Here is a 15,831-nt window from a genome sequence, read left to right as displayed (position 1 = left end):
TGTTACACAGGGTACGCAAGAGAACCGAGGGGCTGGGAATCTAGTTCTCCATAGATCAGACACAGAATAATTGTCTAAATGGCCTATGAGTTTCCTCATTATTTAAAACGTGACTAGCACTTAGCTGGGATCTTAGGATCAAGTATAATAACATCTATGAAAACACTTTTCAATCCTAAGGCCCCAACCCCCTTCATATAATCCGGCCAATCGGCAGGGCAGCTGTGATGTGCTAGGCTTAGAGGGCACAAGAACTGGTTTGTGACTGCTCTGAACACACTGAACTGCTTTCTAGCACCCGTATCCCACAAACTTTTGGATTTTTTTTTCTTCTCTAAAGAGTTGACCAGAAATAGCTCACAAATGGGCCTTCTCACGATGTGCACCCACCCCAGCTCTGGGAAATACCAAGTCCATTCACACGCAGAGGAGTAGCAAAACTTCTCTACATAATTTTCTTACAACTGGAAGGCTGGCTGATTGTGACAACCAAACAATGGTCAACTTGGTTGGAGTTTGCTTTTTTTTGGAAGAACAGTATCACTGTGTGCCCCTGGCTGACCTTGAATTTGTATTTAACCCTCCCAAGTGCTGGAATCATGGGCACGTAACATGCCTGCCAGGCCAGCTTTGTGTCAGTCTGCAGAAATGATGTGATAGACTGCCATCAGAAGTTATCTGTTAACCAAACATTGTTTAGGCTAGAACCTCTTTTTGATTTTTTTTTTTTGTTGTTGTTGTTATTTTGTTTTATATGCCCCGGGGCTGATGGTTCTTCCTACTCGGAGGTCCTGGGGACTAAACTGAGGTCATTAGGCTTGGCAGCAATTAAACGGATTGATTTTCCTCCCCCTAAAGCAAATATAGGAAAGACCAAAGGTTCGAGCTGCAGTGAGAGTAATGCCAACTTAATAAGTACTCAGAGTACCTTGCATGCGTTCACTGTCATAAATACAGGGAAGACTGGCAGCCCTTGGCTCAGTCAGCCCTGTGCTTCGCTCTAAGGCCAAGTCAACCTCTCTGGTTGGTGCCACTGTCTGATCTCGAGGGCAATACAGACAACTGTTTACTGGACATCCCCTGTCTCCCTTAGAAGGACTGTAACATGCTCCAAATCCACCTTCCCGTGTTGCTGCCCAGATTCTCTGCTGGTAAACGGTAGCGCTGTCTGTCTAGTGTGCCAGGTCTGAGTCTGTATCCGTGCTCTCTTTATGCGTTTGTGGACAGGTGTGTGGATGTGCACAAAAAGTCTGTACATGTCTTAGCCTATGCTTTATTAGCCTAAGTTTTGATTGTCTCTCCCTAGAGTGTTACCTTGGGTAACCTTTCACCTATTAGGCATCCTCCAGTTGGAGGAACTGCTGGAACAACTGGATTGTTTTAAAGGTTTTCACTGGCGTGAAGTGTGCTAATTACTGGCCAGTGAGCAAACGCAGGGATCCTCCTGTCTCTGTCACTCTAGCTGAAGTGCAGTGACTGTCCAAAGGACCCCATAAGAAGAGCTATTTTAGTGGCTGACATGACATTTTTAAACGTAAGACACATGAAAAGACAGAGGATAAGACTGGCCAGGGGATATAAAGTCTCATGACAAGAGAAACCCATAACATGGCAGCTAATGTCCGTGAAGAATTCTAACTGACAATGCCGTTGCCTTTGGCCACAGAATTATATAATACTGCACAACTGCATGATACCAAATTAGCCTAGAAACTATGAAGGGATCTTGCCAGAAATATGACTTGACATATGGCTGTGTCTAAACCATCCAGAGCGAAAGGCAAAATTGAGGCTTTATGCGACTCTAAGGTGTTGACTGGTTTAGCTGTTGCTTATCTGGACTGTTGGAAGACTCGAGGAAGAAGCAGGCTACCATAACAGACCAGATACCTGTAAGGCAGTGTGCAATATGTTGGCCTCAAGCACATGAGAAGGGCCAGGCATGGTGGTACAGACCTTTAATCCCACACTTGGCAGAGCTCAGTGAGTCCAGCCAGCCTGGTCTACAGAGTGAGTTCCAGGCTCTCCAGGACTACATAATGAAAACACCCCCGCACAACTCCCATTCTCATTCTCTCCCTCCCTCTCTCTCTCTCTCCCTCTCTCTCCTTCTCTCACTCTTTCTCTCTCATATATATGTATTTATGTATATGTAATCTATATGTATATAATATGAATTTAAAAAGTCTACTAGAAAATATTAGAAAATATTTAGTTGAACAGGAAAATCATTTGAAGGCTCAATCTCATTTAAAAAGATAATAGCTCCTGATATAGATGCAAGAGGTCAGGAGTTCAAAGCCAGACTTGGTTATATATTAAGTTTGGGGGCTGGAGAGATGGCTCAGCGGTTAAGAGCACTGATCGATTGCTCTTGCCAAGGTCCTGAGTTCAATTCCCAGCAACCACATGGTGGCTCACAACCATCTGTAATGGGATCCGATACCCTCTTCTAGTGTGTCTAAGGGCAGTGACAGTGTGCTCACAGTCATACAATAAATAAAAATAAAATATTTAAAAAGTTTGAGGTCCTGGAATACATGAACTCCTGTCTCAAAAGTACAGCTTCCCCTAAACCCCCTCCCAAAAAAAGAAGTTCATGGTACATGCTAAGTATGAGAATTCAATTCAATATATTTTATGGAAGAAAACAGAAGGCTTTCTACATGTTCAATGGGACTGTATCTCCAAAATTTCAAAGCGTGTGTGTGTGCGCGTGCACACGTGCACACACATGTGTGTTAGTAAGTTATGAATCACCCCTTCTTTGATTTGTGGGTCTCAGGTATCACTGGGAGCTCGCTGTGTTAGGTATCTGCTGACACCCATTAAATCTGATCTAGCCTTTTCTCTCAGGTTACTTTGGAAAGACACACATTTGAAGAGACTGAGGAAACAGCCACAGTTGTGCCTGAAAGTTGACTTAGACCACAGTAAAAACACATTCTGAAAAACCTTTGAGACTATTCCACTTAAGCAGAAGGCAGTCACCTAAGTTTTCCCGAAGAATCGTGATAATTTCTCCCATGTTTTTCTTTCGCTTGTTCTCTTCTTGGTGAGGGTCGGTGCTGCCTTTGAGCTGCCAGGCAGTGAGAGGAAACCAGCAAGCAGCCTCAGAGGAAAGGGCGAAATGCACCTAGCATCGTCCATCTTATCTCTTTATAAAGTGAAATGAGGTGGAGAGAAGAAAAACAGACAAAGAACAGAGCAGCACTTGGGACCTGTCAGGACGCACCTCAGGCCTCTACCTTGAGCCTCCACCTCAGGCTGCCACCAGCTGCTAAAATGAGGGAAGGAGGAAAGATGCTCACTTTGAAGACGGACCTCCTCTTGATAATGTGCCATTTCTAGCCTTCATACACTTAAAAAGGGTCATGAGTTCAAGACCAGCCTGGGCTACTTAGTTTGATGCCCCCTAACATGCTAAGCTTTTCTCAAAACAAGGGAGGAAGGAAAGGGGAGTGACCCGGTCTCAGTTAACTTAAGAACCTGTGCACATGCAGGAGAGAAGGGGTCCCACCAGCTGTCCTCTAACAAGTGTGCGGCCACACCTCCAACACAACAATGATAATAATAATTTTTTTTTTGGTTCTTTTTTTCGGAGCTGGGGACCGAACCCAGGGCCTTGCGCTTCCTAGGCAAGCGCTCTACCACTGAGCTAAATCCCCAACCGATAATAATAATTTTAACCATCAGTGGTGCTGGATAGTTAATATAGAAAAGTAACTGCTAAAATTGTCATGTCTCATCTTGTTTAATGGCAGGGATACTCTTAGGAATATAAGCTACAAATCTGACTATATCCTGATTTCAATCCCTTTCACATTTTTCCATTAGAAATTTGCCTCTGGAATAGTGAAGACATCCAACAGAAATCATCACTTGCCTGTCAAAGCCACATCAATGGCTGAGGCTGTAGGTCAGTGGGAGAGCATTTGCCTAGCAGGCACAAAAACCCAGGGTTTGATCTCCAGTATTGGAGGAAACCGAATAGAAAAAGCCCAAAGTCATAATAGCCATTAGAAATATATTAATGATCAGTGCCCCCCCATTCATCTAAATAACTCTGCTTAGTGATATACACTGAAGACACACACTAGTATGCTTTATATCTAGATTTTGATGGGAGAAGTGTTTGGGATTGAGCCCAGAGCATCTCTTAGCCCCCACTGATATTCAGCAAAGTGGCATGGAGCAGACCAGTGCAGATGTCTGGTCCCTGAGTGGTGCAGGAGCTTCCTGAGCATCTGAAGTGCAGCAAGATTATGGGTTTAACAGAGGACGCTCATCTTTTCACCCTTGGTCTAGGTCTCCGGCATTCTTCAGCATTCTTGGTTATAGAATATCACCAGTTAAGAATCTTGAAAAAACCGTGATAGAAAAATTGACTATACACTATGCACATACTCAGTAAACATTCTCGAACCAAGAGAGAAACCTTGGATGGGGTATTTTGAGTGTGTGCCTGTGCTGATTCCCCCTATATGCCCACTTATTTATGTGGGTAAATTACTTGAAGGTTCAAGCCCAGGTTCTCACGCTTAGAGGCAGACACTTCACCCCCTGAGCCATCTCCCCAGCTCAATTTTATTTATCTATTTTAACAAGATCTGTTTGTGGGGTTGGGGATTTGGCTCAGTGATAAGCCTTACCTAGGAGGCGCAAGGTCCTAAGGTTGGTCCCCAGCCCCGAAAAAAAAAAAAAAAAAAAAGATTTGTTTGTTTAATGTATGAGTGCGTCTGTCTGCATGTACACCTGCAGGCCAGAAGAGGGCATCAGATCCCCTTACAGATGGCTGTGAGTCACCATGTAGTTGCTGGGAATTGAACTCAGGACCTCTGGAAAAGCAGCCAGTGCCCTTAAGCACTGAGCCATCTTCTCTCCAGCCCCACATCCAGTTTTTTATGTGGGCACTGGGTATCCAAACTTAAGTTCCATGACTGCACAGCAAGGACTTCACCACCAAGCCATCTCCCCAGCCCTAAGTTTAATAAGAAAGGGGCATGGCCGAGGTGACCCTAGGATTGGGGGCACAAGGCTCACACAGACACAATACCTCCACAAGCACATTCCCCTTGATTTGCAAGCCCAGTAGGAAATGCACAGCACTGTAAAGGCCCACAGAGCCAGCAGGGATCACAGTTATCTTGCTAAGCACAGAAAGAAGACACCAGCAGAAGGGTTCAGCTCCTGGTCCTTAAGTAAGGTAAACGATAAATATCACAGTCACATGTATTATCAACACTGCAGTATTCCCAGATGGTCTGCAACATGCAAGGGAAAAAACCGTCAACTCCAATCCTGATAGCATCAGTTAACTGCCAGTGCTCGGTCTCTATGTTCTTCTCTTTAAAAGGAAAAAAAAAAAAAAAAGACACAAAGTTTCATGTCTTAGGAAAGAATATTTTAACTGCCCCAGGAAAAGGCTTGAAATCTAACACATATCACTATACATTACATGATAGATATTTATAATCTCTTCTCTCTTTTGAGAAACTGTTAAGTATCAGTGTTTTCCTCGATTGTAAAATAACCAGTAGGAACATCAACCTGGTAATTAACAAAACAACATTTACTCTCAAAATCGCTTTTAAATGGGCACTTGCAATAAAAGATAAATCAGACGTGGGAACGGCTTTCTTGGTAGAAGCCATGTATAAACAGCACATAAAGATGACAAGGCAGCCGGCGGTAGCCCATTCTTCAGCCAAAAAAGGAAACAAATGAAGAAATAACCAAAATTACTGAAAAGAAAACACCCCTGGCCGCCAATCCCCGCAGCCTGTAAACAACAGCTCCCACTGCTTCAAAACTCAGGCTTCCGAAGGCAACAGCAGTGGGGATAAACTAACAACACTGGCCTGGAAGGAGGAGCTACAACCCCTCGTCTTCACACTGTGCACTTGGACATCATCATTTCTTCCGTGGTCACACGCCCATCTTTTCTAGTTTGGATGCTGGAAGTAACTCTGGTTCTCACTAGAGTGCCTGTGAGACTCAGTCCTGTTCAAGGGCCACGGACGGCTGTTTCCTGGTATACAGAGCTTCTATCTGGGTAAAAGAGTGGATTTGGGCAGACATTTCGCCATACTGCTATGGACTTCTTTTCCAATGAAGGCAGTGAAGCTGGCCAATCCCAGTAATTCTTTAAATGGCCTTGACTCCTTTTTAAGTGCTGGAGATTAAACCCAGCACCTCGCACATGCTAGGCATGGCTCTGAGCTAGCCTCCGCCTCCCCAAATGTAGTCGTTATGGTTTTCTGAACCGTCCTGTTATTAGATTATCCCCGAATAGGTGACTATGAAAGCGAACAGCTTCGAGACCCATGCCCAACGCAAAATTTTAACTATTAGCTAATAGAAAATTTTGCCTTCGCACTGCACTCACCCTCGAAGACTCCACAGATCAAAGGAGCATCTCACACCTGAGCAGATCTGCAGAAGTCAGAGGGCTTAGGCCAGTGTTTAAGGTTATGCTGAACACGGCTGCGAGAACAGAAAACTTTGGTGGTCAGTTCTGCTTCATTACACGGCGAAGGGTCAGGAAGAGCAATGGAGGAGAGGAGGAGCCACAAACCAGCACAAAAATTCCAGTCATTTGTGACGGAACATTAAATTTGTTAGCAAAACTTCACAGAAACCTTCTTTCCAAAACTTGTTAAAGCCCCCTAACCTCTCTCTTTTAAGAGACAGGGACACACATGGGCCTTGACCTCGTCATGCAGACAAAGCTGACCTTAGATTCCTGAGTCTCCTGCCTCCGCCTCCCAAGTGCTGGATTACCATTGTGTACCACCCACTCCCAGCTTCATTCGCGTCTTAATAAACACTTAAAACTTATACCCTACTTGATGTCTAGGAAACAGACCATGACTCCACAGAACTGGATGCAATACAAAATTATTTTTAGATTCCCAGCGATCTGTATCTCCTCTCCACGAAAGAAAACCCCACTGTAATGAAATGGCTTTCTGTGCTAACATTTTTCAACAAACTTGAGTGTGGCTTAGAGAGACAACAGCATTTTTCTATCACTTAGACAGAACTACGAGTATATGTCTTGATCTGATAAACAGACCACTTCAAAGTGCGGAATGTTTGGTGGTTTAAGCCATCAACAGAAAAATACAGTAAAACCTGGAGCTGTAGTGTGAGGAGAGGACACTCAGGTGGAGTAAGTAACAATCCTCTTACCTCCCACAAGACAGGAGTAAGCTCTCTTCACACCCACACATTCCACTCTCCCATCTGATCAGAATGGCAATAATGGATGGTTAATAACTACTAATTTATTCAGTGCTCTTAAAAAAAAAAACCCACAAAGGGCAAGTTAGCAGAATAAAATGTGACAATTACATGTTACTGTGACTGGTTAAATTGGTTAGAAACAATTATTTTTAAAACTTGACACAAATAAGTCAAACGAACACAAAGCTGATTTAAAACAATATTTTGAGAAACGAACACACTCGAACATACGCCTCTGTGTCAGGACTAAGCAATTACTGGGTGCAGACGGTATTTTCCAGGTAGGCATCTCAAGCCAATCCGCTGAAGTACAGGTTCCCCCCTCCCCTCTCCCATCTCTTTTGGATCTGTCTGTGTCCAGTATCGCCAGCTCTAACTTCCTTAACAATTACTAGCAACCAGAAGCTGACTTGCACGGAGAGCTAGTCACCATAAATCTACATAATAACAAAGCAATTAATGTAAAAAAAAATCAAAGAAATATCCCCAAAGAGGAATTCTGTAGCAGGTTTCTATAGGCTTCAAACCATGCTGAACTGCTAATGGATAAACAATTTAAGTAAGTTTGACAGCCAAAGGATCCTGGACAGGAGATTGAAAGGAAAAGGGGCTTAGGGCTTAGTAAGAAACAATCCTGGGGCTGGAGAGATGGCTCAGAGGTTAAGAGCACAGACTGCTCTTCCAGAGGTCCTGAGTTCAAACCCCAGCAACCACATGGTGGCTCACAATCATCTGTAATAAGATCTGGTGTTTCTGAAAACGGATAGCTAGAGTGTAGTTGTATATAAGTCTTAATAAAAAAAGAAAAAAGAGAGAAACACTCCTAACCAGCAATAACTAAGGTTAAAAAAGGGGCAAAGCCAGTCTAAAAAGAACAGTATTTTCTGCTAACTTACCAAGACAACTGCCCCCGATGGATTCTGATCCAGGGACTTCTCAAAGAAGTCTTTCATTTTGACAAGAATAAATTAGAAAAGCAAATGAGTCCCTTAAATGCTTAATCTTAAATTTATGCAACTGAAACACAGACATGCACTAAGTGCTCCGTGGAAAATCACTCCACTTAGAAAGGGGTTATTTTTAATTATGAACGTGTGTGTAGGAGTGGTCTGCGCACACGCATGCAGGTGCCTGCAGAGGCCCGAGGCATTGCATCCCCTGGGGCTGGAGGTACAGGCAGGTCTGAGCCACTTAGCATGCGCACTGGAACGGAGCTGGGAACTGAACTCAGGCCCTCTGAAGAGCAGCAAGCCCTCTAAAGCGCCAAGTCATCTCTCCTGCTCCCACGTTTTAAAACATGCTTATTACATATTTTAAAGATCTGGTTAAAGGGCTGGAGAGATGGCTCAGCGGTTAAGAGCACCCGACTGCTCTTCTAGAGGTCATGAGTTCAATTCCCAGCAACCACATGGTGGCTCACAACCATCTGTAATGGGATCTGATGCCCTCTTCTGGTGTATCTGAAGACAGCTACAGTGTACTTATATATAATAAATAAAATAAATCTTAAAAAAAAAAAAAGATCTGGTTAAAGAGAAGGTATTTAAGAATTACTACTTATTTATTCTGTATGAGAAAATCGAAGACAGACCCTTTAAATCCAAACAAAGAGACAGTAGTCAGCGAGTTCTACTAAGACCCCAGTCCACGCAGAGAAGGGGGTAAAGACAAGGGCACCGTGTCGTCCTGGGACTTCATGTTCCAGTGAAGAGCCACCTGATGCCAATTTCCAATTTCCATAAACAAAACAGCACCAAAGCCAGAAAAAAAAGTAACCAATCAGCTTTCTAGTCTGTGAGGGAAATCCGAGAACTAGTCCCCATAGGCCAAATTCCAGTCTATGTTTTTGTATGGCCATGAGCTAAGAATAGATGGTTTTTAAATGGGTAGGGAAAAGTATTTAGTGTCATAAAAATTGTACAAAAATCAAATTTTGTGTCCAGTAATTCTGACTGAGATGCAGTCCTGCTGAGCCTCCTCTCGTTTCTTGCTGTGGCTGAGCTGAGCAGTTGTGAGAGGCTCACCTCACAGTGCCACTCCTTAGAGAAGCCGTGCCAGCCACCCAGCCACCTAACGCACAAAACTCTCGAAGGTTTGATAGGCTTTGGTTTTATAGCGTATAAAACAACAGAAAAACATATCAGATTGATGTCAGCGATGTATTTCAGATAAACAGACATTCTGTCAATGACATCATACTCCAAGACGAACTTAAACATATGAACACGTATGCCAGTCTTGATAATATATTCTGGAGTGAAAATAGTTGATCAATAGCTATGATGAACGAAAACCAAACCAAATTCCAAGATGTTAACAAGAGAGACCAGCATTTACCACAGTGGCGTCCAACCTGAGGTCCTTTAAGTAAAGCAGGGACTGCAGACACTTAACAAGAAAAGCTGCTCTGCACAAGGGTTTCGTGGCTGCTTGCACTTACAGATGAGGCATATAGTGATCAAATGTATCTCAGTACAAGAGAGTCCACGTCAAAGCTAGAGCTTATCCGTTCCCATCCGTTATTAGTAACTGAGTTCACACATTGATTATTTGTTATATACAAGGCAAGGGCGTACCTGGGAACCACGTGATGGACGGCAAACAAAGCCTCGCCGTGGATACAGACAGCAGTCCTCAAAGGCTAAGAACTAAGATCAACTCCACGAGAGAGAGAGAGAGCTGCCTTTAATTTAACAAGTTTCATGAAGAGGTCAGAGATTTTGTTCTCTTTCCTTTTTGAAACACGGTCTTCAGAGTGTAATCTAGTCTGGCTTCAACTGGCTCTCCTGCCTCAGTCTCCTCTGATTTCATTCCGATTCCCCTCGTCAGCATTCCCGGTTCTGCACAACCACACCCAACTCAATACAATCCCTGCACTCAAGACCGACAGGCGAAGCAATAGAGAAGCACCCGGCTTCGTAGAAGAGTGAATTACACAAATGCTTGGCTGCCCAGACAACACGATCATCTCTCTTGGGAGGTACTGAAGCACAAGCTGCCATGCCAGCTCCTAAATCTCTAAGTGACATTGTACCAGAGTGAAAGACTTAAGATCTTGTCAGACTCGAGCATCAGGGGTGCTATTCCTGCATCCTTGCAGTGTGCAGGAAGTAACCATGTTCCCCTGCTCCTACTCCGCACCTCCTCCCAGTTCTCCTCATGCTGGGGATCAACCAGGGCCTCATGCATACTAAACACACTCTCCATAACTGAGCTATAACCCTTTTCTTGAAGAGAGCAGGGAATGAAACGAGAAGCCAACTGCTTCTGTCAATTTAGGGACCAGAAAGGATAGCTGGGATTTTGTTTTTCCTTCTTTTTAATCTTAGGCTTATCTACTGATTACCCCAAAGAGGATTGTAACCATGGTAAAGGAAGAATACTATAACCACCAAGTCACGAAAAATGAGGAAAAAATGTTCCAACAAGTTCATTTTTAGCCTGCATTTCTGACCTGTGAAAATAATGAACACTGGTGATAGGAATTTTATTTACCAAATAAAATCCCCTAAATTTAACCCTGACGGTCATAGCTACTGCTGTCCTGTCCTAGCCTAACTCCAGAGGCTTCCTCACCACAAGAACAGACCTTCATAACCATCCAGCTGCCTTTTCCCAGCCCAGCATCAGTGGGCGTCTCAATCTGCTCCAGTACAAGGGGATCCTAAGGCAGGAGAGGTGACAGCAGGAGTTGTCTCTGGTTCTGGTGTCAAGGTCACAAAGAGCAGGGAGTGAGTATTAGGTGTAATGAGAAGGGGAGGTTCCCATGTAGAGTTGTGAGGGTCAGGACTTCATCATCTGTATGAAGCTTAAAGGGGAAGGAAGGCGGCTCTGCAGAGTTCCTCAAGGAAGCAACAGTGAGACAGAAGTTCATCTTGTTTCCCTCTTTTTAGGTAATGACCACTGGGTGAAGTGTAGGCAAACATTCTTGCTGGTGATAACCCCTAAAAGTAACTGAGCCTCAATGATAAAGAGTACCTCGTGGGTTTACCATAGAAACCACCACGGAAGTGGCTAAGGAAGCCCCCGGGTTCTCCAATGACAGCAGGACAGTCAGTTCAGGTGATTCTAGTCTACTCTTGATCAGCAGTCAGTCCCCTCCTTAAAGTTCTCACTAACCATGTAAACAAAGGTGTAAAACCTGCAAACGGAATCTACTTCATACTACGAATGCTAGCGATAAGCAAACAGCTAAAAAAAAAAATTCTAAAATATAGAAGCTGGGCTTCTTCCCAAGTACGCTCTGCTCAAAGAACACCGTCTGAATTCATTAGGAGCTGAATACGTTTGGAAAAGCATTTTTAACTTTACTAGTTTTAAGTGCTTTGTCAAATATCAGCCAGGAGCAGACAGATCTAAACAGGGCTGTTTGCTCACTTCAAGAAGAATCTCAAGAGGTTCACGCGTCTGCTTTTTAAAAAGAGTCTATCTTCCTAGCTCCTCAGGGGCCGAGGCTGAACACCATCGCTTCCTGAAACAGGGTGCAGAGTCGTTCTCATGAGGTAGGTTTGTCCGTAAGGAACTAGGTGGAAATACGGGCACCAGATAGTTAAGACCTCCACAATTCAATCTGGAAATGATTGGCGGGAAAACAAGGCAAAAACTCCAACACTTGACACAGGTCCGTGTCAATATCCTTAGACCAAACTACTTCTGGACCTGCCATCGAGAAGCTGGTCCAGGGTAAAGTGGAACGCCCGTGGTGCTGAGAATGGGGTGAAGTAGGGGAGAGAAGAGATGCTGTCTGTGGCCTCTTGTGTTGGCGCCATTAACGGGAGCTCACACAGGGCGGAACAGCTTTGTTTGTCCTCCGATAACTATGACATTTATCTTTTGAGCCCATGTTCATCAGCTTTGTTCAATACAAGGACTTGGCATCCACCTGTGGGCAGCTTTACTGATAGGAAGTGACTTCTTTGTTAGCAAAGATCACTTCAGAACGCTCAACAGTTACCATTGGCTCACGCTAAACTTTTAATGGATTTGAAATAATTCCAATATAAAAGGAAATAAAATTCAGGGTGACGTTTACAGTAATTAATAAAAAGTTGTGTACAACGATGAAAACTGGAACTGTAGGAAATATAATCTGAAAGTTACAAAAGTACTGATAAAATTTTGAGATTAATTTTTAATTCCTAAAAAAAAACTTACAAGAACATAATCAATGCTAGTTGCAGTTGTTACTCCATTAAGGAAATCTTACATCTGTTTCACAGATAAAGAGGCGTCCTCACGCCTGCCACGGTCTACCTTGCAAAGCAGCTCTTCAGTACCTCAGAGGGCTTTGCCATCCGTTTCCTTACGAGTGGAGCAGTAAATATGTCTACTTAAAAAATGTTTGTTATAAATAGACATAACTTGTTACACAAACCATACATATCACATTTCTTTTTCTAAATCTAGCCTGGTCCTTGCTTTTTTTTTTTTTTTTTCCAGTTTTTTCCCTAAGTCCAATGATGGTGGAGTACACCGTAGCAGTTTTCAGTAAATATCAGACAATCCTATCTGTCAAGACAACAGATCAATACTACCGAGCTCTGAAGAACAACAACAAAATTCTTGGTTTTACCTTTTTTTTTTTTTTTAACTCTCTCTCTCCCTCCCCCTCTTCAAAGGCAAAAACCATCTTTAGAAATTTCATTGAGCAAAAAGCACTAAGAAATAAAATAAAAGATAGAGTCTCAACGCGATGACTCTACGAACTCAGAGTCTAGACTAGTGTTTGAGACGTTAACAACTCATCCAGATGGATGCTTTCAGGTGCCGCGGGAAGCAAGCGACAACATGCAAGGTTAATATAGTAAGGTGAGAAACCACCAGTTTAGCATCCGAATGGAGCTCTGAGGAAGGCGTGCTCACCTCTACATCAGGAAAGCCTCGTAATCAACATGCAAACTGGACACAAGTCACAGTGAAAGCTTAGATTCAAGGCAGCTGATTAGAAACAATAGATTTTAACACAAGTGGGAGAATAGGTTTGAAGTACAAGGAAACAAAGTATCATTTAAGCTTATTATAACAGTTAAATATTGCTTCTAGCAATAATTACTTATGCCACAAGGAAATAACAATATTTCAATTTAGAGAAAAGTGTGTTTACATAACAGATCTCGAGTTAATCTGTACTCTAGGACTTTTAAAGGTAGGTAGTCTGAAATTTTCCACCCTGGCTAGAGGCCAAGGGACACCAGCACCATTTTCCTAAACTACATCAACTCTCTGTGCATTTAAAAGACAGCATTTAACCTCTGCATGATTCTTCTACACACCAGGCAGAATAAAGCTGCCTGTTCCATTCAGTTCATAAACACTAACGAAAAGGCCACAGGTGTCAAAGCCCCTTCAAGAAAAGGCCTTTGCATGTACTGATTAGACACTCTAAGAAAAGGAGTGGTTATGGATTTTTGGATTAAAACTTTGATTTTAAGGCTTTTTCAAGGTTGGGAAGTTGAATTTCTTCTTAAACTACAGAGCCCATGCCACAATAATGGCTATAGAAGACTGGGAGACAGTCCATCACATTTGTTCAGGGTGTCCCAGTCTGTGTGAGACACTGAGCAGAGGACAGAACAGGTCAACAGTAAGAGCATGCACGGTAGCTTTGGGGTACCACCTGCCATGCACCTCCATTTGATTTGCCTAACGAGTTGACTTTGGGGCAGGAGTACTGGTGGGCCAATCCATTGCTACTCCTTTTTCCTCACAATGTAGACTCTCCAGAGATTCACATTTTATTACTGACAAGAAAAACGGCCTCCGGAGGTCCCTATGACAGTGACGCTCAGGGTCCGAGGCGTGACGTAGGTAATTACACATCTGAAGCCAGAGACAGAGTTGAGTGGTTTTAGTCTTGAGCACCCTGTTTTCCAGTCACAGAAAGATCAGCCACCAAACAGCCAGGGCAAGGACCAGGAGAAAAGACATCATGAAAGGAATGCGAGGCGACGGGAAAGCACTAGAGTAGAGGCGGCACTTTTTGAGAGCCTTGTGTTCCTCAGGGATTGGAATAGAAACCTTGGGAGCAATCTCTTCATTTTCTCGCTGGGGCAAGGTTCTTTCAGTTGGTCTCTCTGGCCTTTTACTGCTCTCTTCACCCTGTACTAACAGAGCACGTTCCTGTGTCTGCTTTCACAGTAGAAGATCAAGAAAGACAGAGAGATGAACAAAATGACAGATGGAAAATGCTTGAGTGATACTTGGGGATGTGCAAAGGTGTGGGAAGTCGTCTGGGTGCTCTTGGTGTTTAGCTCCTCTCTCTACTTTGGCCAATTTACCCTGCAGGTTCAACTATGTGATTAAATTAAAATTTACTGTTTGGATTAAACCAGTGTTGGAACACTTGGAAGTTCAAGCGGTCCCGGGCTTCCCTTCACTCTGTCGCTTACTGTCTTGGTGAGGGTATTCGTGCCTGAGTGTTTTCCCTACACATTCAGGTCGTTTAATTGCTTTGATGCTGCCAATCGTCTATGGATCAGACAATGTCAATAAAGAACCGTTCTGCTTGTCGTGAATGAAGTTATTACTTTTACTAACAAACAGAATGGCAGAATATAAAGAGCATATTTTCATATCTCTTCAAAAACAACTCTAACTGCAATAGTTCAGTATGAGAATTAGATTTTGCTCAGTGGAACAGAAGCAGTAAAGACTGCAAGATAAGAACAAAATTATAAATTTTATAATGTGTCTCCAGGGTCTACCCTGGAGTGGGGGCAGCAACAGAGAAGAAGAAGAGAGGCAAATACATCCCCCAAAGACCTCAGTGATCGCACAGCCTGGGAATCCTGACTGAAAGGGTTATGGTCCTCAGGAAGGTTTATATACTTAGCAAATACTTTTGATAACTTTTAAGGAAGTCTCCCCCTGCTCCCCAGTTGGCTAACTTGGACTTTCTCCCCTGCATCTCTGTATTCTGCTCTCCGCGGTCAAGGCGGATGGCATCTATGAGAGGAAAAACTTGGCTCTGAGTTCCTTCAGTTGAGCCAGCCTTCTCTGGTCAGTCTGGAAGCTGAACACGGGTTCTTTGCACACCCCTAAGTGATATGTATCAGGGGAAAAGTAGCTAGGGGACTGGTCAGCAAGGAGAATAAAAGGAAAGACAGGATGCAAAATTATAATGAGTTTTAAATGAAAATACGGTGGGAGAAGAAAGACAACATAAAAAGAATAGGGTATCATTAAATTCATTTTCTCTCTGTACATATTAACAACTGCATGCAGCTTTTTCAACCAGCCATGCGCTGAAGTAAGCAAACAGAACTGCAGATGCTGCAGCAGGGGAATGTGGTGTGTGAGGCCAAAGGCTGTGGGCGTGGATTTACTAGTACAGCCAAAAGAAAAGAGTGATTCAGCCGCTGTGGTTGAGTTCTGGGGGTGCTCTGCTCAGTGCCATGACAAGAGCAAGTTCTGCGTGAGCAGCACAGTCACGGCAGCAGCATTACCTCTGGCCCACCAACCTTTCTCTCCGAGGGGAGGATAGAAGTTTTCTTCACCTGGTCATACACAAATTATATAAAGTTCAGTTGCCTCGAAATGCAATGACAAAGCTGCCAAAGGTAAGGAGAGGTACCCCCAGTTCAA

At 43.5% G+C, this 15,831-nt stretch overlaps 1 protein-coding gene across 10 annotated transcripts in view; it reads right to left on the bottom strand.

Moving 5' to 3' along the window:
• Epb41 (erythrocyte membrane protein band 4.1) overlaps positions 1-15,831 on the bottom strand; it is a 158,567-nt gene that overhangs the window by 16,473 nt on the left and 126,263 nt on the right. For 2 of the 10 annotated variants that reach the window (XM_032896881.1, XM_032896883.1), the window contains exons 16-17: positions 15,708-15,743; positions 9,394-15,321 (exon numbers count right to left, since the gene is read on the bottom strand). The exons of 7 other annotated variants lie outside the window; for them this stretch is intronic. In XM_032896881.1, coding sequence (XP_032752772.1) covers positions 15,193-15,321; positions 15,708-15,743 — 165 coding nt within the window. In that variant the 3' untranslated portion in view covers positions 9,394-15,192. Of the gene's footprint in view, positions 1-9,393; positions 15,322-15,707; positions 15,744-15,831 lie in introns of those variants that run through there. One more of the 10 variants, XM_032896890.1, reaches the window with a different exon arrangement.

The sequence above is a fragment of the Rattus rattus genome, chromosome 1 (genome assembly GCF_011064425.1).
Source record: "Rattus rattus isolate New Zealand chromosome 1, Rrattus_CSIRO_v1, whole genome shotgun sequence".
NCBI classification, from domain to species: Eukaryota; Metazoa; Chordata; class Mammalia; order Rodentia; family Muridae; genus Rattus; species Rattus rattus.
The sequence above is the reverse complement of the archived record's forward strand: the minus strand, read 5'-3'. Positions and strand labels throughout refer to the sequence as shown.